We start from the raw sequence: 24,289 nt of genomic DNA, 5'->3' as shown, positions 1-24,289 counted from the left end.
ATGACGAAACCCAGATTCCCTAAAATGGTTAGAGGCCATATATAGACTCAAATGTTTTAAATGGTTAGAGGCCATAAAACATACTCAATGTTTTGATGACAAAATTGAAATTTTGTTGATTTGCAAGAATAGTTTCACACCTATTGGTTGCAAGTTTGTTTTAAGGATAAAAACTATCAAACATGGAATTGTGTTCACACACAAAGCTAGATTAGTTGCTAAAGGTTACAAGCAAATTCATGGCATGGATTGTGTTGAAATCTCATGCATAATCGTAATGCTCAAGTCTATAACTCAAGCAATGATTGAATATTGGTACATATGACAATTGGATGACAGAACGTATTCCTCAATCAAATGTTGGAAGAAAACTATGTACATGGCATGTCATAGGATTTGTGGATCCAAATAAATGCTTAAAAAGAAAAGCTAGTTTATAAAATCTAAGTACAGATTTAAGCAAGCAATTGGGAATTAGAAATGTATTTTAGTGAAACTAATAAGTATTTTAGTTTCATAAAATGTACATGATTCTTATAGATATATAAGAAGTTTAGTGGGAGTACATAAAACTTAATTGGTCCTATGTGTATCACACACATATCTCTCTATTGTGAAATAACATTCAAATGCTAAATACTTAGATTTGAGATTATTCATCAATGACGGACCAAGGCGAAACTTAGTACATACTGGGTATTAAGATCTATTTACAAAGATCTTATGATATTGTTTTGGATTAAGTAAATGGCATTTACTAAATCAAACACGAAAGTCTCCATTGGAGATATTCGACCCATGTGAATAAATCTAAGTAATGAATGTTTGAACTATGTATAAGCATTTACTAAGTTAAACATCAAAGAATCTAATGAGATTCTTCACCTATATTATATGTCAAAGAATTTAGTTGGATTCAGTATCTACTGTAACTGAATGAGCTAAAGTTACATGAATAGAATTCAATTGGGAATTATTCTGCAAAAGAATTTATCATGTATGATATAATATGAGGATCGCCAAAAACGTATCGTATGACTTTAGCCATGACGAACATATACCAATCTCTATTGATCTAAGTAAAGATCAACTAGATTGAGATCAAGAATACTTATGGTACTTGAAAAGGTACATAGGAATAGTTCTTGATTCAAGGAAATAAAGATATGCTAAATATTGATGCTACACGCATAAACACTGGCAAAGGATCAAGCAAGACCCTTTGGAGTTAAACATTGATAAGGACGAGCTATAGAGCATCGTGTTTTGAAATGGCAACATGGATTGGAGACCATGAGTTGTTGCGTGGGAAATTAAATAATAATTTCTATGTTCTAAGATATAGTTGGAGAGTCTTCCACATATCTATGAACTGCTTGGATAGGTAAATCCAAACAAAGCATCACTAGCAACCTATACAGTTGAAGTAAAAGTAATTATTGCCTAAGAAGCAATAAAACAGGGTTGTTTAAAGTTCTTCACTGAACTTGGGTAGATCACCTATCTGCTGGCTTGATGGTTCTTCATTGAAAAATGCGTAGAACCACTCTTGAAGCAAGAAAAACGTCTGCCAACTTGATGGTCCTTCATTGCAAAATGAGTAAAACCACCATCGAAGTAAGAAAGACTAGATCACATAATAAACAAACTCGAAAAGATCTTATCATCATATCTCGAAGAACATTCGATGAAAAGGATATTAAGATTGGCAAAGCATGATAACTAAACCTATGCAACAAGTGAGAAGCAACACTTACATTGTAGCACTGGAAATCAAGCATAGCTTTGAATTCCATGAACTGTTTTAAAGATGGGTTTGAGGCCCATGGTTATAAAACATTGGGGTTGAACATTTATCATATATGAAATGTATTTTCATATTCCATTTAATCTTGGTTTAGTATTAAATGATGAGTCCCTTCAAATTTGACGATATATTCAAGATAGACTGTCAGGACCAGTCCTGTGACTAAGAAATGTCTATCAAGTGAACTTGAATGTCAAAGGTTGAAAATGGTCCCTAGTCGGAGTTTTCTATAAAATTGGACGCATAGAAAACGTTAGACGACTAGAATGCAAGATGACTAGTAGTTCTGTTTCTTGAACTATGTGGACATGGCAATGTCATAATCATTTGCATAGATACTTACTTTGGGAAGACTAGTATCGGACAAGACCTATGAAACTTTACTGTAAGAGATGAAAGTCTGTCATAAGTAAATTTCATTAAATTATTAGACACTAAATCCTCAATACCTGAGTGATTTGAGATTACTTGTTTGAGAACTGGTTGCTTTGACGTTGACCAACCGTCGCACCGTAAAAGGAGGCTATAAAGGCAACGCTCAGGTAATCACCTATCAAACGAAGTCTAATCTCAAGATCGCAAGATTGGGATTGTCCTCCCATAAATCGGGATGAGATGCTTAAAAGTTGTACAAGGCCACTCGAAGAGCTAGAAACTGTGAAATGCATGGCCGTGCTCGGATGAATCATAGGCTATGATTATCTGTTTATTTGATCAGTTGAACTCTGAAACCGAGGAACACCTCTGGACATAATAAGGATGACAACTCTTACCTTATGTTCAAGAGCAAGCATCGAGCGACAAAGGAATTAGAAAATGCACACTTGTCCCTAAGGACAAGTGGGAGACTGAAGGAAATAATGCCCTTGGTCCAAGTATGCATTCTATGTTAAGTCTAATAAATGCGATTCAGTATTAATTAACAAGTTAATAATTCAGTGAGATCAAGTGAGCTGAATGCCTAGCTAGAGGCCGCTTCAGTTCAAGTGGAATTAATAATATTAATCCACAGCTTACTCTTGATTGAACCCGTAGGGTCACACAAATAGTACGTAAACGGATCAAGTATTTAATGGCATTAGATACTCCATCTATGGATATTCGGAATCGACGGATCTTGGTTTCAGTGGGAGCTGAGATCGTCACAGGCAAGAAATGAATACTCCGGAAACGATGATATTGCCGGAAACGGAAATATGGATCAAGTCGTAGATGTTGCTGGAAACGGAAACATGGTACGTATCGGAAAATATTATCGGAAATGGAAATATTACCAGAATCGGAAATATTGCCGGAAACGGAAATATTGTCAGTATCGGAAAATATTATCGGAAATGGAAATATTACCAGAATCGGAAATATTGCCGGAAACGGAAATATTGTCAGAATCGGAAATATTATCGGAATCGGAAAATAATTCCGGAAACGGAAATATTAAATATTTGTTCGAAACGGAAATTGATTCCGGAATCGGAAATATTAAATATTGTTCGTATCGGAAATGAATTCCGGAACCGGGAATTTAATCGGAATCGTATCGTACGAATTAGCATCGGACGAGGCCTGCCGGACGAAGGCCCAGCACGAAGTCGGGCCATCGCCCAGCAAGCCAAACGCGCACCCAGCCAAGGCAGCGCCCAGGCCCACCGCAAGGCAGGCCCAGCGCGCGCCAAGGCCATGGCCTCGCTGCGTGGGCTGCTGCTCGCACGCACACGCATGGGCGGCCCATCGTGGCTGCCGTGTGTGTGTGAGTTTGTGTTCATGCACGATTCCTAAAACTATTAGAATTGCTATATGATTAAATTCCTATTCCTAAAAGGATAAATTAATTAATTAGAGTTCTTGTAGAATTCTAAGTTTAATTAATTCGTATCTTACTAGGATTCCAATTCCCTTTCCATAACTCTATAAATACGTGCCTAGGGTCACATATTTTAGAGATTAATTCAAGTATTCAAAGTGAGTTTGGAGAGAAAAATTCAGTCATATTTCTTACCTAAGAGTGCCGAAAATTCTAGTACCTTAAGGGCGATTCTAGTTGGTCAATCTTAAGGCGGATCCGGACGTGCTGTGGACTATCTACGGAGGGACGACACTTGGAGTCCTAAAGACTTGTTCTTGTTCGGTTCGGGCGCAGCTAGGGAAGGCACGCAACAAAGAGTATGCATCTAAATTATGCTATATGATTATGTGTAAATAATATGTGTTCCTGGCTAAATGGTTTTTCCGCATGATTTATGAATTGTCATATGTATCATAACCTAACAGTTTTGAGCTGCAATATTAGTAAGTTGAGCACCATGTCTCACAACATTGAGATCCACACCTTGTAGAGACACAGCAGCAGTACCAATCAAGTCTTTATAGAAAGACCTGATATTTTCTTTTATGTTTATTGCATTAGTAAGCTTAGTGCCATTACTATCATATAGCATATCAATGTTTTTGGTAGAATACCTTTCCTTCATTGAAATGAAGAAAAATTTGGAATTCGAGTCTCCCTGTTTAAGCTATTGGATCCTTGATTTTTGTTTGTATGCACTCTCTTGAACATCAAGAAACATCTTAAGAGAGCCAATTGTGCATTTCTCCTTAGCCTGCAGATTCAGATCAGTAGGACAATTAGACAGTTGGGTTTGGATGCTATCTAACTCCCCTCTGATATGCTCTAGTCTCTCCTCCGATTTTGCAAAGTCTATACCATGGATAGTCTTAAGACCAGTTTTGACATGTTTGAGCTTTTCCTAGACTTGGAACATAGGCTTCCCTCTAACAACAACACCCCAACCTTCACTGACCACTTTCTGAAAGTCTACATGTTCAACCATGTAGTTGAAGAACTTGAAGGTCCTTCCACCTTGTTTAACATCAAGATGGCATTGAATTATCAAAGGAGAATGGTCAAAAACCCCAGGATTAAGATACGTACTCCACTAAAGAGTTGGAGAAGACATTCTGCCAAGCTGCATTGCAAAGACATCTATCAATCCTAGAGGAGATCCTCCTATCACCATCCCCTTTATTTCTCCAGGGAAAAAAATTACCACTAGCTTTCATTTCCCCCAGATCAATTGAGTCCAACAGTGAAGAAAAATCCACAGTTTCTACAATAGCAACTGGATTCCCATTGATCCTATCACCAGAATAAAGAACAACATTGAAATCACCAACCACACACCAAGGAGAAGTGATGGTGTGAGCCAAAGTAGAAAGATCATGCCACAAAGCCTTCCTAGTATCTACTGTGTGTAATCCATACACCACAGTAAGGAAGAAAGCAGCTTTCCCATTCTTCAGTTGAACCCAACAGTGTATCAATTGTTCAGTGTTCTAAATAACTTGGACAGTAATATTTGCATGATGCCAGGCAAGCCAGATCCTACCATTCGGTGAAAACAATAATTATCATCCCAAGACCAAGCTGGACCAAACTTCCCCATTATTCTCTTACTTTTATTACTTTTCACTCTAGTTTCCAGTAAAGCAACAATACTTACTTTATTGTTAGTTAACACCTTCTTAACTCCCCCCCCCCTACTGAGGTCATTTAGACCTCTCACATTCCAACTAGAAATCATGGCGCTGAGTATGGAATCTCACTCCCACCTGCATCCCCTCCCCTTCTAACTCCATCATCAAATGAGACATTCACTTGTGCTAACCCCTCTGGTATGGAGGCCAGAGGTGTGCCCATGGGTGATTTGCTTAGTCTCCTCCTGGTAACCACCCTCCACCCATCATCCTCAGTTGGTGGAGGTGGAACCACAATAGCCTCCTGTTGTACCCTTGGCTGCACATCAGTAGCAGTAGTGGTCTTCACAGTTCCTTTCATTACCCATTTCTTCTTATTTAAGAAATTTAAGGGGCCAGTTAGTTGAAAATTTTGAGTTATGGATTTTTAGTAAAAAGTTAGCATAAGAAATTATCCAGTTAAGAATATATAGTCATTAGTTATGAACTTTTACCAATTAGTTATGAACTGAAAGAAAAAGTTAACACATGAAAGTGATTAGTTAAGAATTTTAAGTGATTAGTTAAGAATTTTAAGTGATTAGTTAGATGGAAATGCATACCTGAAGAATGATGTTGTTCCTGATGTTATTCCAGTGATTGTGTCGGACGCTGTTTATGTTGTTGATGTTGTTCCAGAGGTTTCTGCCTGATTTTGATGAAACACCATTAGTGGTGCCGGAGAAGGAGTATCAATGAAGAGGAGTATCAAATCGAGGTGGAGTGCCAAATCGATAAGGATTATCAAGTGTATTAGGAGTATCAAATCGAGGTGGAGTACCAAATCGATAAGGATTGTCAAATGTATTAGGAGCATCAAATCAAGGTGGAGTACCAAATCGATTAGGATTATCAAATCGCTGAACAATAGCAAATCGAGGTGGAGGAGGAAGAAATCGAGGGGGTGGAGTAAATCGAGCGGCAGAATCGAAAAGGAAGAAGAATGGAGATTGTTGATGCCGTACAAGGTGGAGGAACTCGAATAATCCTTGGATGTTCTCTCTGCCTCTGAAAAAGTGTAGTAAAGCGGCAAATATCTTGAGGTTAATTGACACGACAAAGATCTTAAAGTTGGAGGAGAAGGAAATCGGGCGGAGAGGAGAAACATATCTCATACATGGGGAAGAATGAGAGGAGAGATAAAAAAAAATATATACGAAGTATACATAATTCACGTGGGTGCGGAGGATAATGACATCACCTTAGTCTTTCTCACACACGCCTTTCTCACACTCGCCCGTAAAATTGTGTGACACAAAAGTTTCTGAAAATAGAAAATTTATTTTATCTATCCCAAACCGATTTAACGGATGACATTGTAGCAATTTACGGGGGAAAAAAGATGAACAAAAACACAGAGATTTTCTTCCCTGCTCTCTAGTAGCAAACACCACAAAAATCACCATAGAAAGTGCACAAATGTTGCAATCCATACACACCCTCCCTCCAAATTCCTTCCTCACTTCAACTCACTCTCTCTCCACCAATCTTCTCCTCAAACCCTTTCTCTCTCCTCTTTCTTTCCTCCACAAACCCACTTCAACTCACTCTCTCTCCACCAATATCCGCCCCATTTCACAACCATGGCCGCTCTTCGCCGCCTTTCTGGACGACGGACCCATCGAACTTTCGCCGGATGTACCCTCCATTTTCGCTACAAATGACGACCCTACTCCTCTCCAAATCTCCACTAGTGTTCTTCTTACTGGGTCTATTACTGTCTTTCTCTTTCGCTCTATTCGTCGTAGAATTAAACGATCTAAGGAATTGGTACTCTTCTTTCTCGATCAAAATGTGATTTTTTGAAGAATTGTTATGTGTTGTTTGATTGAATTACGGTTCTGGGTTTTGTGGGGTTCTTTTGTATTTTATGAATTTTTAGCTTAATTCTTGTTTTATGCGAGTAAATTTTATTTTGAAATCCATTGAATTTCAGTATTGCTTGTGTTTGATTTTGTTGTTTTAGTCTTGTCAAGCATAATTGAGTGTAACTGTGCCAGGCCACATTTTGTTCGAGGATATTTAGAGAAATCGGCTTGACATACTATAATTTCCCTTGAATTTATATAGCTGTTGTAAATTAATATATTGAGAAAATTCATAATTTCACTTGAGTAATGTATAGATTGACTTGTTATATTGGGAAATGCCATAATTGGGTGAACATATCTTGCATACCCTTGTATGACATACCTATTTATACTTGGTTACATCCTCACATACTCTTACAATTTTATATTTTTCATCTAGATAATTCTAGCAATTTGCCTAGTAGATTTTTCTAGATCATTTTCTACTAGACTTTTTTTCACAATTCACTATAAGTTCTAGATTTTTCTACACAATAACATTTCACTACCAGATTTTTCCAAATATATTAGATTTTTCTAGATTAATATTTTAACACTCGCCCTTAATCTTGAAAAATCTTGTACTCCAAAATGTTTCATCTTTCGAAAAATCTTGTTGATGCACTTGTCACCAACCACCAATCGTCCTTAACGCTTGAGTTCCAATAATGTTGGCATCCGTGTTACCAACCTCCATTTTCTTGATACGGAGTATCTTTTATTAATCTTGATGATCTTCTTTTTGGTAACCATGTTACCAACTATCCCACTGATGCATATGTCATCAGTCATCTCTTGAAATTTTTCTCCAAATTTTATTTTGTTATTGGTGCTCATGTCACCAACCATTCCGCTAATGCTCTTGTCATTAGCAAACTTCAAATTCTTCTTCAAAATAGATTTTCTTCTTGATTTTCTTCACAAAAATTGGTAACATTATTTTTCTTGAACCTGCAATTCTTTCCTACATTACCAAACCTTTTGCATTCCCAAAATTGTGGTTTTCCTTTAAACCAACAATTTTCACTGTCATGGTTAGTCTTCTTACAAATATTGCAAGAAAGTTTAGCATTCGTACTTTTGAATTTTGGTAAATTCTCTTCTTCATGATCTCAACCTTCTCCTTGGGCATATTCTTGAGTTTTGCTGCAAGAGCAATCTCAACCGCTTCTTCATTAATATGACAGTTTTTCCTTTGTTCATGAGACTCCAAGGATCCCATAAGTTGTTCAACCGTAATTTTGGATAAATCTTTTGTTTCTTCAATTATAGTGACAGTATTATCAAATTTATCCGTTAAAGATACCAAAATTTTCTTCACAATTTTTTCATCCGAAATTTCTTCCCCATATGATTTCATTTGATTCACAATTTCAATAACTTTTAAAAAATAATCTTTAATAATTTCACCTTCTTTCATTTTTAAATTTTCAAAGTCTCTTCTTAAAGATTGAAGTTTAATACTCACCTTGCTATCTCTTTAAAATTCTTGTTCTAGGATCTCCCACGCCTCCTTTGCCGTATTAGCTCTCAAAATTCTGGGAAATATTGTATCCTTCACCGCATTAGCATCCTTCATCTTTTTACCATCGAGTTGCTTCTTTTGTGTTTCGCTTATGATACTTTCATCTTCATATTCTATATATCCCTTATCGGCATAACTCCACAACCCATGAGACCTTAGTAATGTCTTCATTTTAATTTTCCAAAAATCATAATTTTCTCTCCCGAAAACTGGAATCGGAAATGTTGGGTTGTTAGCCATTGTAAGTTGTTTTGTATTTTGGGTTGAATGTGTTTTGGCTAAAGTAGTGAAAGTTTTGGGAATTTTGGCTCGGATACCAAATGTTAGAAATTCGGGTGCGGAAGAATTGGTGGGTATTATATTTTTCAGAGTAATGTTGATGATAACAAAGCGGAGCAAAGAGGAATATTAGAAATATTGAGTTTTATTAGGTGAATATATCTTACATACCATCTCTTTACTTTGTATGACATACCTATTTATACTTTGTTACATCCTCACATACTCTTACAATTTTATATTTTTCATTTAGATAATTCTAGCTACTTGTCTAGTAGATTTTTCTAGATCATTTTCTACTAGATTTTTCTTCACAATTCACTATAAGTTCTAGATTTTTCTACACAATACATTTCACTACTAGATTTTTCCAAATGTATTATCTAGAATTTTCTAGATTAATATTTTAACACAAGAGCTATTGAGATAGGAGTTTTGATATTCGAGTATTCGACTTGGGAGTTGGATATTGGGATCCTGTTGATTGTTGTCTTGTTGATAAAGCTTGCCTTGCAGTTGAGTTCCCTTTTGTTATAATGACACACATTTTTCACTTGGGGTTCCTAGCAAAATGATCTCTTGTACATGTTTTAAAATTTTGATATTCTTGATTTTACGACTTTAGCAATTGAGGAATGTAATTTTTGATGCCAGAGCCTAGAATCGTTGTCTTTATGAGAAGGTATTTATTGTGGTTGCTTTGTGATCTTAGAGAATGAGATCCTCTGGTGCTAAGAGTTTGAAAGAGGAGGCATTGGATAGCTTAAAAGCTATTGGATCAGTCTCGCTAGAACCTAAAGCTTCGCCATCCCCGGTTCAGGCCTTCTTGGGAGGGATCACTGCGGCCGTGATTGCTGTCATTCTGTACAAGTTTACTACAACTATTGAGGCGGGTCTTAATCGGCAAGCTACCCCTGATAGTTACTCGGTTTGTACTTTCACTTCTATCCTTTTCTTCTGAAGAGATAATTATGCTTGTCCTATGACTCTTAATTAACATCCATGATTTTCACATTGTTTTGTTGTTTAAGACCAAGAGAATGATTTGATAGTATACTGTAGACTAGTAGAGAAATATAAATAAAGTATATTCATGCTATTAGTATTTCAATAGTGAGTTTTAGGTTAAGCATATAGACTTTTAGGGAAATGTCTAAGTCTTACTATCTGACCACTTTCCATTTATAACTCTACTAACATACTTGTAACTTGTCCCTGTATATGTCTATTGCTAGTCATTAACAAGTAACCATTGTTTAAGAGCATGTAATTCTTATTTGCTCCATGATTTGGGTAGTTTTTTATTTTACTTTTTCCCCTCTTGCGCATGGAGCCTCATTGTTCATTCATTTTCAAGGGTACTTCTTTATCGGTAGGTGTATTACTCTTTCCTCCCATGGCTGTACTTCTTTTTTTCTGTAACAGTTGATGCTTTTTTGTTTCAGTCTCAATCCGTGCAATTCATGGCCCTTATTTCTGTCACCCAAAGCCCCGAGATAATATCTTCCTTTGACAGCTTTAATATTCAATTTTTATAGGAAAATAAGACTAACCCGTCTTTCAGAAGAGCTATGACCCTAGATTTTACGATGTCTTGAATGTAAGGCTTGGAACTCCTAAAAAAATATTTGTTTTCTGCAAACATACCAACATTGCAATGCTGATGAGCAATTTGCCGTATGTAGTATGTACGCAGCACGCACATACTACATATGCGACATCAAGAGGCTAGGGACATTGACTCAAGACATTTGTTTAGAGGCGTTAAAATGTCACTTCACCCTGATTAGGTCCATCGTTGAAATGTACATCTACCTACTCTCCGCTTCGCTTACTGTAATACTGTTAGATATGGTGTGCTTTGTGTCTCCCAGTCAGCTTGCATACAAAAGAATAAAATACGAAGTAAAACGGAAAAAGCTTGTGCTTTGACTTAGAAGTAAAGATTATAAAAACTTGATGTGTAGGGTTTAATGTCACATTTGCAACTGTGCACAGCTCTCATAGTCTTATATGAGCCAGTTCAACCACTTGTGCTTTGACTTGGTAGTAAAGATTACAAAACTTGACGTGTAGGGTTTAATATCACATTTGCAACTTGTGCACAGCTCTCATAGTCTCATGTGAGCCAGTTCAACCACATGCCATTTCCTGAAGACTACAAGATTCAATTAAACAGAAGTTGGCCAAAGTGCGAATCTTATAGCTGTTTGATTTTCTACTCATCAAGTTTCCCTTCCTATTTGGATTATACTGCTATATGCTTACCAGTTAGACTCGTTGGTCTTACTCTCAAAATATTTGGTGGTTGGCTCTACTTGCTCAATCATCTACCAGCAATTGCCTTTTTTATCTGCTTCTGTATCTTGCTGCTCTGAGATTTCTCTTATTTCCTTTGTAGCACGGTACCTTCCTGTCTTAGCTGCGTGTGTTGCATTGTCTGAGTCTGACTAGCGTCTCCCTCTTAGAGCAATGTGATTTAAGTAGAACCTTGCCTTCTGCATTCCACAGAGTAAATATTTGTTCAAATGAAGTTCCATGTTTTTTCTCTTTAGCTCCAAAAGTGAAATAACTGCCATAGTAAATTGCTGCATGAATGTTCTCTGCTACAATCATCGGAGTTTGATGAGCCTAGAGTCAGATTTGTCAATTCCTTAACAAATACGAAAGGTGGTTATGTATCATATATTCATATCCATTTTTGAATCTCACAACAGACATGACTTCAAGATTAAAGAACTGTCCATGTAGTACATACTGGGTGTATGTGAAGCTTGATTCGGAGTAGCTAAAGTTGGCTGTGAGTTGAAGCCTCTGTTTATGATTTAGAATGCCAGCATTTTTACATAATACTATGCCGATGGCTGCTTCATTGCTCAGCCTAATGCCTAGAGTAATCTACCCTCTGTCTGTTACATTGCCTTCAAAACAACTTTTGGTACTATGTCTATGTCTGTTGGAAAGAACATTAGTGTTAGTTTTCTAGAACTTTTTCTAGAAAATGTTTGGCGCAACATTAGTAAAGGAAGAGAACGGAAGGGAAAAGAAAGGAAAAGAAGAGAAAGGAAACTTAATTTATTTTCCGTTGTTTGGTTTAATGGAAGAAAGGGAGGGAAAAGAAAGCAAAATCATTTGTCAGCTTTTAATTTTCTCTTTCTTTCCGAATTTCTCCCACTATTGGGAGGAAAGGAATTGAGATTTATTAATGATGTTTTCCTTCCATTTCCCCTCCTTTCCTATCGAATCCAATCTAATTTTTGGAACCAAGCACGGGAACCCATATTTTTCTTTTCCTTTCTCTTATTTTCCTTCCGATTCCTTTCTACCAAACAAAGCCCATTACTAACTGAATTATAATGATATTGATAATACTACCTAAAGTGGCCCCTCCTCCTTAGATGATTCTTTGCAGCATACTACCTCAGCCAACTATGATTCTCAAAACCTAGAAATAATGTACTAGTACAAGATCTCTTTCTTTTTGTTTATCTAAGTACGATATTCAGATTAGTTGGTCGAATCTCTTAAAACATTTGAATCACATTTCACACATGTACTAGAATTGGTTGCATTTGACATCTTTGTTTATTAAAATGAAATGAACTTACAATTTCATAATATTGTTGTGTGCTTTTACTCTTTTTTCTTAGAATTGAAATCCACATAAAAGAAGCTAAATAGTCCGTGAAACATGCATGTCCTTTGAAGCCAGTTCCCCGAGGTTCCTTGATCAACATTCAGTATTCTTTGTTTATGAAACGTGATGCTGGTATTCTGAAAATTAGTTCTAAGGCCCTCTTCTTTTTGGCCCTTTTGGCTTAACTGCAGTTTTAGGACTTATTTCGCAGTTAAGTTAAGTTAAGTTAAGTTAAGTCAAGTCAAGTCAAGTCAAGTTAAGTCAAGTTAAGTCAAGTCAGGTCATGTCAAGTCAAGTCAAGTCAAGTTAAGTTAAGTTAAGTTAAGTTAAGTTAAGTTAAGTTAAGTTAATTTCAGTTCAGTTCAGGAGCATTCAGTTCAGTTCAGTTAATTTCAGCTCTAAAGAACAGAGCGAAAGTCAAAAGGGTACTATGAAATTTTTGAAAAGTGTCATTAGCACAGGTTGGTGGCATTTTGATGCTTTTAAGTCAGATTTCAGTATGCAAAGTTAGCATAAAAGGCATCCTAATGAAGTATCTGAGTGATGGACCTATGGGACACGTATATTCTCCGAAATTTGTGAATATAAACTTCTTTCTTGCTACTCATGCTTGCTTTGCCATATTTTTTAACATCTTCTATATTATAATCTCTTTGCCTTCCCCTGCATTTCAGGCTCGTCAAATTACGGTTACAATAAGGTATGATTCTTGAGTTATTTTTTAAAATTTTATATCAAAAACTTTTGATAGGCATCAACTCTGGATCTTTTCTGCTGCTATTTATAGGACTATTATCAATGGATTGTGCTACCTTGCAACATTTATCTTTGGGTTCAATTCTCTGGGCTTATTCCTTTTATCAGGGAAGCTCGCACTTGACTCCATAGGTGAAGACTCTGCGGGTAGTGACGGGAATACTACTGACGTAAAGGATTCCAGTTCCCCCAGTCTGTCATCCGAAAGCCCTAGTACTCAGGAAAGTAATGATACTGATCAAACTTGTTAATATAAGGTGTCGTAACTGGTAAGATTAATTAGTACCAGTTATCCATTTAGTTTACAGGAGTAAAATGTAATTCTATGTTGATCACACTTTAAATACAGCACAACAGCTGCATAAGGTGCAGATTTTGTATGTATGAAACTTGTTAAATTCACATCAACATACGGCACAAGAAGTCCAGGCAAGAGAATGGTTCATGCTACGAAATGATTAATTTTGTTTATAACGAAGCAAAAGCAGTAGACAACAGTGCAGTGGTAAGTGCAGTTGCATGGAGTTGAGAACTACCATCAGCTATTATACCCTCCTGCTCAAAACCGCCTTCCTTTATCTCTTCTTCTTTCTCTACTGATTCATTAAAATCATCCAGTATCTTATTATTAATATCGAGAACATACAAAACAGCCACCATTCCAGCTGAGGATAGAAACATAGGAATCGGACCAAATATCCACATCAACATAGTAATAGCAAAATAAATGGCCCTTAAACCAACCTGCCAGAAATTACCACCGTGTACTAAGGCCTCAACAACAAAGTCTTCAGGGACTACTGCCTTTGGCATACTTAACAAGAGATTGGCCTGCACATAACACCTCGAGGATTGGATGAAAGACGCGAAAGCAAGCAAGAAAAACAAGAGGATGCTTATGTATTTGATGGAAGTAATTGGTAGTCTTGTATCTCCATAGATTATTCTTCCTACTATTTCGTTGTTTGAAGAGGTTCCGATCCATGTACCGATTAAAGAGCTTAGGGTTAAAGATGTTGATGCCATGAAATTTGATGCTACTATTGTGCTGTTCATTACTGTAAAGGCTGGTCCTCTGCTCATTGCACCAATCTGAGATAAATAATCTACTTAATATTGTATGTCATCCATTATCGTAATCGCTCCAATATAACACATTTAATCAACTTTTACAAATTATTAATGTTAGGATATTGGGCTAATTGTGCATATATAACATATAATAAGCGAATATATTATTTTTTTTATACTTCCTCCGTTCTTATTTACATGACACAATTGGATTTTTGACAATATTCACACAAGCTCATTTGACTTCCTTTTGTGATTTATACTTAATAAAAAACATAGTTGTGTGGGGTCTTATTAGATCCGTCTCAATAAATATTTTTTAAATATTAATTTTTTATAAAACTTTCTTATCTACTTGCTCATAATGGAAGATATTAGTGCTCACAATTTCATAATAATGGAAGATAAGAAACGTTTGTCAATGCACGATTTCAAACACTAATATCTACTTGCTCATAATTTTAAATATTAATATTGAGAGGCTTGCTCATAGTTAACTGGTTCATGTGTAACGTGACCACAAAAATCACATATATATATCTAGATCAAGTTCTGGAATTCTTTCAGTAGTGTCATATATATCTAAAGTTCTTGGATTCCTTCTAGGAGGTGATTCTGCAGAACTATTATACTCATGTATGTGAGAGTCGGGTTCATTTGAACTATTACCAGTCTCCTCTTGCTAATATTGACCTGTCTGGTCATTCGGAGTTAATATTGGTGCTGTAGGAAGATCTTGTTAGAAATTGGTGTTGTAACATACCTTCTTTGAATGTCATTTCGCTCCCAATTCCATGTTGCATTTTTATCAAATACTACGTCTCTACTAACTTGAACTTTATAGGTATATGGATTATATACCCTATATCTTTTAGACTGAGAGCTATAGCCGAGGAAAATACCCTTTTCGGCTTTATCGTGAAGTTTATGACGTTTTTGCTCAGGTATATGAGTGTAACATACGCATCCATACACCCTTAAATGACTTACTGATGATTGATATCCAGTCCATGCTTCAATTGGCCGATGTTCGACCTTCTATTGCTTTTGCTAAGAGTCGATTTGAAGATACACAGATGTATAGACCGCTTCTGCCCAAAACTTTTTAGGCATTTCCTTATCCTTGAGCATTGATCTTACCATCTCCATTACAGTTCTATTCTTTCTTTCAGTTACACCATTTTGTTGCGGTGTATACGAAACGGTTAGTTGATGATGTATACCTTCCTCATCACACAATTTGTTGAACTCCAATGAGGAGGTATATTCCTTTTCGTTGTCGCTTCTAAGATTCATTATTTGTGAAGAACTTTCTTTCTCAACATAGTTCGTGAATTTATTAAATATTTTAAAATCTTCAGAACGATCTTTCTTGAAGTATACCCATGTCATCCGAGAAAACCATCAATGAAATAGATGAAATATTTGCTATCATCCAGAGAAAGAGTCCTCATTGGACCACATACATCTGTATGTACGAGCTACAATTTCTTTGTTTCTCTTCGTGCAAGCCCCTGTGGAAATGGTTTCTTTGTCATTTTTCCTAATTAACAACCATTGCAGACATCATTTATATTTGAGATAATTGATATAACTTTCACCATATTTTTCTGTAAAAGAAGTTTTATATTTTGGAAATTACTATTACAAAAACGATTGTGCCATAGCCATGTAACTTCATCTCTTTGTGCTTACAGTACCTTTTCGTTCTCAGCATATTGCAAATTCAAAGGAAAACATCATTTTAACATCGGTTTTTTCATGAAATACCCCTGAGGTTTTACGAAATTCACCAAATACCCCTGCGTGTTTCAAAATACATAGTATATCCCTATTTTTTTCCAACTGTTCACCAAATATCCCTATTATGACTTTCCGTTAGTCTTCCGTTAAATCATGTTTATAATTCACCAAATGCACCTATTTTTTAACTTTAAGCACAATATACACCTATTTTTAAACTTATTTGCACCAAATATCCAAATTGCTTTTAAATTTTGTATTATATAAGAAATTTCAACATTAGAAAGATACAAGATGCAGGAATTTGAAAACCCAATTACGTACTTGAGAAGCTCCAAAGACAACAAAAGGTACAAAAAATTAAGAGGAGGTGGCTTGGTTCGATAAAATAATTATGAGCTAAATGATTATGAATCGCTTTAGTCATCTTACAAAGCCATGCCAATGCTTCTTTAGTATTTTGACAAAGCAGATATGAGAATTCGTGTAAGTGATTTTATCTGCTTGCAGACCTTGTTCATTAGCCTCCTCAAGCAGTTCATAAGCTTCCTCAAATCTTCCCGGCCTTCTTTCAGAGGCCACTTATAATCGCATTGTAGGTATAAATATTAGGAGTCAACAACCTTCTTTCATCATTAAATCCATCAAAATTCCCTACTTTACAAAATTCCTTGCTCATCAATGAGGGTTGTATAGGTGTCAATATTCGCAACAGAGCTACCATTTGAATTCAGTATACCCATAAGCCTAACCTACTCAAATTCAGTGATTCTAACTTCCAAATCATCATCGAGTAGTACCACATTCGAGCATATATTCTGGTGTTTAATCGATGGCTCAACAAGGTACAAGGTATGCATCGATCCACCTCTTTGTCGAGAGTGAATCAGATACAACAATCGCAGGTGCAACAGCAGAAACACCAACAACAACAATTGCAACAAGGGAATCCGCAACAATAGCAACAACAACAATTGTTAAGACAACAAGCACAAGCTGCCTTATATGGGCAAATGAATTTTGGTGGGTCAATGTTAAATCAACAATTAAGGTAGCAACAACTATAATCTCAGCAACATCAATTACAATTGCAACAACAACAACAACAATTACAATCCCAGCAGCAGCAACAACAACATCCATCACATAAACCACTTGTAACAAATCCAACACCCGAATCTTCACAATTGGCTTCTGAAAGAACACTACTTGAACATTCTTATTTGCACCCAATTTCCCAATTACCCAACCCAAAAAATTCCTATCTAATTTCCCAACCCAACCCGATAACACCGCCAATAATTACCACCTTCAGGTTTCCATTCCTCCCACATCTCATCCCCAAAACATTCCCACATATCACATTATTCCCACTAAATTCATCTTTCCCAAACATATATGGATCTGAAGTCGAGGAATCAAACCAAATATGAAGCGGTCCAAGCTTTTATTGGGCATGTATTCATAGATTAACATCCTTTCTCCAAGCTTGTTGCTGGCTGAGAAGTAACTGGTAGCTTGGGCGCAACCGAGGAAGTCGAACCTTAGGCCGAGGTTGGCGACGGCAGCGGGGGAGAAGGTGGCGACGGAGGTGAGGGGTGGTGTTGGTTCAATGGTGAGGGTTGGGTGGGTTGAGTGAGAGGAGAGAGAAAGTTTGCAGATGAAAGAGATCTAAGGGAAGGAATTGCGCTAAACAATACGTAAGGGCAAAAACGTAAAGTCATGCTAACGGAGGACTAACGTCCGTTAAGTCCAAGTGTATTTTATGAACAGCACGGGAAAATAGGGGTATACTATGTATTTTGAAACACGCAGGTGTATTTGGTGCCCAATTTCCCAATTACCCAACCCAAAAAATTCCTATCTAATTTCCCAACCCAACCCGATAACACCGCCAATAATTACCACCTTCAGGTTTCCATTCCTCCCACATCTCATCCCCAAAACATTCCCACATATCACATTATTCCCACTAAATTCATCTTTCCCAAACATATATGGATCTGAAGTCGAGGAATCAAACCAAATATGAAGCGGTCCAAGCTTTTATTGGGCATGTATTCATAGATTAACATCCTTTCTCCAAGCTTGTTGCTGGCTGAGAAGTAACTGGTAGCTTGGGCGCAACCGAGGAAGTCGAACCTTAGGCCGAGGTTGGCGACGGCAGCGGGGGAGAAGGTGGCGACGGAGGTGAGGGGTGGTGTTGGTTCAATGGTGAGGGTTGGGTGGGTTGAGTGAGAGGAGAGAGAAAGTTTGCAGATGAAAGAGATCTAAGGGAAGGAATTGCGCTAAACAATACGTAAGGGCAAAAACGTAAAGTCATGCTAACGGAGGACTAACGTCCGTTAAGTCCAAGTGTATTTTATGAACAGCACGGGAAAATAGGGGTATACTATGTATTTTGAAACACGCAGGTGTATTTGGTGCATTTCGTGAAACCTCGGGGGCATTTCATGAAAAAACCGTTCTAACATTAGCAACTTGATTTCTTTGAGGGTTCAATATAGCACATGATTCATCCTTAAAATGGACGGAATATCCATTTTGAATCATCTGAGAAACACTAAGAAAATTTTGATTTAAACTAGTGACATAAAGAACATATTTAATCAATTTGTTCCTAGCTTTGCCTGAACTGCGATTGTACATTTGCCTTCGGATTTCACCGTTTCTCCGGTACCCATTTGATAGGGATTTTAGTGGATGTGTCAATGTTGGTAAAAATGTCAGATCGCTTGGTCATATGATTTGTGCATCCACTATATATAAGCCACTCATCTCTTTTATTACTATCGTTTTGATTAGCATAAAAAGATATCCTTCTTCATCTATTGCACATGACACACTCGCTTATTGCTTTTTAAATCTGCATTGGTTTTCTGAATGACCAAATTTCTTGCAATAATTGCATTAAGGTTTTCCCTTCTGCGAACTGATGTTGCCTTGTTGGAATCCATCCTCTCACAGAATGATACGTGGAATCTCCAAACTTGCCCCAATAGATAAGCAAGATGCTCGAAATGCATCTCTACTTGTTGTTTAGGCCCAAAAGGCCCAACTTGTTTGACAGGCCCAATCCTAAAAAAGGCAGCTTAAAGCCCTTTTATTTCTAACGTACCGAATAAGGACACATGTCTTCATCTCTATAGGCCAGCAAATGATTTGGCTAGGGTTTTTGGAACACTTCCCAAAAACCCTAGCCCTATATATAGTTCAAATCCCAAGGTAAAGGGGCATTCAATTCATTCCCACCTACCTTAAACTAATTTTTTTGCTCTGCCTTCTCTCTACAAATTACTTCTCTCTCTAGCCAATACTTAGGCATCGGAGGGAATATTCCTACGAGAATATTCTTGTTTTGCAGGTTGCAGGAATATCGTGCCAGCGCATACTTGATACCTCAGAGGATAGGGTGACACGTCATCACCAGAAAAGTTCCCACAACATTTGGCGCCGTCTGTGGGGAGGTATAGTATCACGGCGGAACTGCAATCTAAGGAAGACGCAAGAGTAAGACAACCTACCACCAATATGGAGGCATCTTCTCTAAGAAAAGAAGCAGAGGAGCCCTTCAACGCGTCAGCAAGCCGACCGGCCTCCGCAAGATCTCTACAAGACATGTTGCATGACCTCCATCAAGACATCACGGACGGATGACAAGTACAACTTCAGCATGTCCTCCTAAAAGAAATCACAAAACCCTTCAACGAGGTTGTCCCGATGAAGGAACGAGACAAGACGACCATGCAAAAAGAAAATCAGACTGCAGGTGAGATGATGGAAGGCAGCGGCATACCCAAGGAGGCTCGTCCACGGAAGGTACTGAGCTACCACGTCAGAGAGGAATGTCCCAGGCGGCGGACGAACTCAGCACAGCGAGGGTCCCTGTCCAAGTACCAAAGTCATTCTTCACGTCAGATGCCACCATCATACCTGCACCGAAAGAATCCAAAGTAGGGCTTTCTTACAAGGAAACCGACAATGTCATCGCTGACTCTAGAACTCGGGCAAAGCGAAGGCGGCCATCGTATAGAAGCTTGTTCGTTTACAACACCAATCTCGAGGACATTCTCCTAAAAGAGGGACCTGGTTTGGGGATAGATCGGCCGTCTCCAAGAAGGTCACCTATGAGAAACCAGAATCCAGACTCATTTTGCATCTTTCATGAAGGGGCAGGGCATGACACTCAAGACTGCCGGAAATTAAAAATGACATTGGACAGCTACGCAGCCAAGGGGTATCTAAAATAATATATTCGCTTGACAAGTGAGGGCAGTACTCAAAGGGGTGCGAAGTCACAGGCGTCCTCATCCGACGTTGATGACATTCCTTTAGATGGAGAATTTGTAGCAGTGAATTCAGGAGGGTTGGCGTCAGGAGGACCTACCAACGATGAGCGGAAATCCAATATATCTCATTTCCACCATGGACGAGCGAGTACGCCCCATGTGGAAATATCAGAAGACGACTATCGTAAGTCTGCCACACAGTACAATAATGACCCCATGGTCCTAGAAATTAAAGTGGCCAACCTCAGAGTGAAGAGGGTGCTGGTTGACACAGGAAGCTCGCCCGATATAATTAGTCTACAATGTCTACAAAAACTACGACACGATCAGAGGACAATAGAAAAGGTTCACGGACCACTAGTAAGTTTCGGGGGAAGCGTTATCCGTCCCATTGGTTCCATCTCACTCCCCGTCTCAATCGGCGCGACTCCAGTAACTAAAGAAGACGCCATCAGATTCATAATTGTGCCGGGTCTTACCACCTTTAATATTATATTAGGCTACCCAGCGCTTAATGACATGAGAGCTGTGATCGTCCCTCATTTGTTACCACTAAAATTTGTAGGAAGCAACGGAGGCGTCGGTGCCATATATGCGAACTAACAACTGGCCAGGGACTGCTACCTATCTACGTTGGATCCCACAGCTTGGGGCACGACCCCTAAGAAGAGTGGACATACCAGCTGTCAAAAGAAAGAACGAAGAGCTAAGGAATTTCCCACGGCCCATAGTGCGGATAGACGACCCGAGCCAGTGAGGGCACACTATGATGTGGTCTTAAGTCTCAAAGAGCCATCTCGGACTGTTCCAATTGGAATTCCTCCTAGTGACCCAATGGCGGCCGAATTGGTACAACTACTGCGAGAGTACAAAGAAATATTTGCCTTTACAGTGGAAGAAATGTCGGGCATTGATCCAGTTTTGGTCGTACACAAGCTAAACGTAGATACTGCTGTAAAACCAGTGCGACAAAAGAAAAGAAACCACAACGAACTAGAAATTTAGCCGCCGCGACTGAGGAACAGAAGCTGATGGATGCCGACTTTATACGCCCTTGTCAGTATCCTAATTGGGTGGCCAATGTGGTTCTTTTGTCCAAACCAAATGGAACATGAAGGATGTGCGTCGATTATACCGACTTGAACAAGGCCTGCCCAAAAGACAACTTTCCTTTGCCAAAGATAGATCGGCTCGTAGACTCCATCGCAGGACATGCAATGATGAGTTTTATGGACGCCTATTCAAGATTTCACCAAATCCCTTTATGGCCTGAGGATCAGGAGAAGACCTCTTTTGTTACAGAGCAGAGTTTGTACTGCTACATAGTTATGCCGTTCGGCCTGAAAAATGCACCAGCCACCTTCCAACGCTTAGTGAACACGGTCTTTGCTAAACAGTTCGGAAGAAATATATAGGCCTACATCGATGACATGATAGTAAAAAGAAAGCATCGAATATCCCACCTCGATGACTTAAGGGAAACTTTCGAGACACTTCAAGCATATCAAATGAGACTCAATCCCATAAAATGTATCTTTGGAGTTACCTCTGGCAAGTTCCTGGGTTTTCTTATAGACGAAAGAGGTATTGAAGCAAACCCTGATAAGGTACAAGCCGTCATTACCATGACGTCCCCAAGGAAAGTTAAAGATATACAACGCTTGACAGGTTGCTTTGCGCCTTGGGGCGTTTTCTTTCAAGAGCCGGAGAAAAATGTCATTATTTCTTCAGCACCATCAAAAAGGGCACCCAGTTTGAATGGACCCCAATGGCAGAAGCTTCATTTCTCAGACTAAAAGAACACTTGCACACTTTGCCTCGTCTCGTCAGTCCTCTCCAAGGAGAAGTCCTATGCATGTACTTAGGCATCTCAGATCACGCTCTTAGCACCGTCCTGCTAACAGAAAGAGAGCGGATACAACTGCCCGTTTACTTCATAAGCCACGTGCTAAAGAATGCCGAACTCAAGTACCCCACAGTGGAGAAATTTGGCTTAGCTTTATTCTTGGCAAGTAAAAAAATTCGCCCTTACTTCTTGGCTCATCGACTGATAGTATACACAGATCAACCTATAAAACGACCGTTCACCAAACTGGAGGCGTCCGGGAGAATGTGTAACTGGGCATTTGAACTCAATGCGTTTGACATTTCATATGAACCAAGAAAGGCAGTAAGGCGTTCGCTGATTTTGTTGTGGAGATGACCCGACCTGTTCACACAAAGAACGATAAGACGCAATGGATAGTTCACGTGGATGGATCCGCCACCCAAAGTGGGTGTGGGGTAGGCATCATCTGCGAATCACCAAAAGGAGACATATATGAGTATGACATGCTTTTTAAGTTCCAAACATCAAATAATGAGGCCGAATACGAAGCACTAATATGTGGGGTCCAAATGAGCAAAGCGGCAGGGGCAGAGGAAAGTTTAGCCTTATCCGATTCTCAGCTGATCGTCAGCCAAGTAAATGGTGAATATGAAGCAAAGGATGACGCTATGATAAAATATTTGGAAATCTTCCGTCAAGAGATACAACCACTAAAAAGTTTTGAGGTACGAAGAATACCCCGGGCTGAGAACAACAAAGCAGACGCCTTGTCCAAACTAGCCAGCTCCGCATCCTGTGATACCCCACGTCATGTGTTTTGGGAGGTGAAACAAAGCAAAGGCATTGATATCATGGAAACAGTCGTCCTAGACCGGACGACCACTTGGATGGATGATATAATCAACCACCAGATGAATGGGGTACTTCCGGAGGATTCTAGACAAGCGGAGAAGTTGCGAAAAAGATGCTCTTGGTTTGAGATGTGGAACGGAACCTTATACAAAAAATCTTTCTCTCGGCCCCTTCTCCGTTGTGTAACCCTAGAGAAGGGACACAAAGTTTTGGAGGACCTGCATCAAGGTCTATGTAGCTCTCACATAGGGGGAAGAGCTTTGGCAGAAAAAGCCTTAAGGACTGGGTACTACTGGCCAACCCTCAAGGAGGACGCACTCGTCTTGGTCAAGCGATGCGACAAATGTCAGCGATTTGCTCACCTGATTCGCCGCCCTGCTCCGAATTTAACACCTATCACCAGTCCAATATCGTTCGCCAAACAGGGGATGGATTTGTTAGGTCCTTACACCACGGCACCGGGCGGGGTACGATATGTAATAGTAGCTGTTGACTACTTCACCAACTGGGTAGAAGCTGAAGAATTAAAGAACACTAAGGCACAAGATGTAATAGCTTTCATCTGGAAAAACATTATCACTCGATTTGGTGTCCCCCAATCTATTGTCTTTGATAACGGGTCGCTGTTCAAAATGCCAAAGTTGGAAGAATGGCTGGCCGACCACGATATCACGCCATGTTTTGCGTCGGTTGGCCGCCCCCAAGCCAACGGGCTGGTTGAGACATTCAACAAGATTATTTATGAAGGGATAAAAAAAAAGCTCGATAAAGCTAAAGGTTTATGGGCAGACTAGTTACCCAATGTCTTATGGTCCATACGAACCACAGCAAAAATTCAACAGGAGAAACACCCTTCTTATTAGCATATGGAGATGAAGTCGTCTTGCCAATAGAGATGTGCGAACCCACCCTGCGCGTCATGCTATTTGATGAAAATGCTAACTGGGAAATGATGAAGGCGACCCTAGATTTTCTGCCAGAAACCAGAGGAAATGTGGCTTTAAGACAACAACTATACAAGTTGCGCATGGCTAGAGAGTACAACAAGAAAGTCTCTAGACGAATCCTAAAAGTAGGGGACTTTGTGCAAAGGAAAATGGAAGCCGTCGGACGCGCTAATGAGCAAGGGAAACTCACCCCTA

The 24,289-nt window shown here is 38.7% G+C and overlaps 1 protein-coding gene across 2 annotated transcripts; it reads left to right on the top strand.

Moving 5' to 3' along the window:
• The first annotated feature begins 6,630 nt into the window (after positions 1-6,630).
• Positions 6,631-13,826, top strand: LOC110783874 (uncharacterized). Of its 2 annotated transcripts, none has more exons than XM_056843708.1 (4): positions 6,631-7,087; positions 9,684-9,899; positions 13,283-13,308; positions 13,473-13,826. In XM_056843708.1, the coding sequence occupies exons 1-4, from the start codon at positions 6,737-6,739 to the stop codon at positions 13,486-13,488; spliced, it is 609 nt and encodes a 202-aa protein (XP_056699686.1). In that variant the 5' UTR covers positions 6,631-6,736; the 3' UTR covers positions 13,489-13,826. The 2 variants fall into 2 exon arrangements, with proteins under 2 accessions (XP_056699686.1, XP_021843949.1); XM_021988257.2 differs by having other exon boundaries at positions 6,632-7,087; positions 13,396-13,826.
• Positions 13,827-24,289: the final 10,463 nt, after the last annotated feature.

The sequence above is a fragment of the Spinacia oleracea genome, chromosome 4 (assembly GCF_020520425.1).
Source record: "Spinacia oleracea cultivar Varoflay chromosome 4, BTI_SOV_V1, whole genome shotgun sequence".
Lineage (NCBI taxonomy): Eukaryota > Viridiplantae > Streptophyta > Magnoliopsida > Caryophyllales > Amaranthaceae > Spinacia > Spinacia oleracea.
The sequence above is the reverse complement of the archived record's forward strand: the minus strand, read 5'-3'. Positions and strand labels throughout refer to the sequence as shown.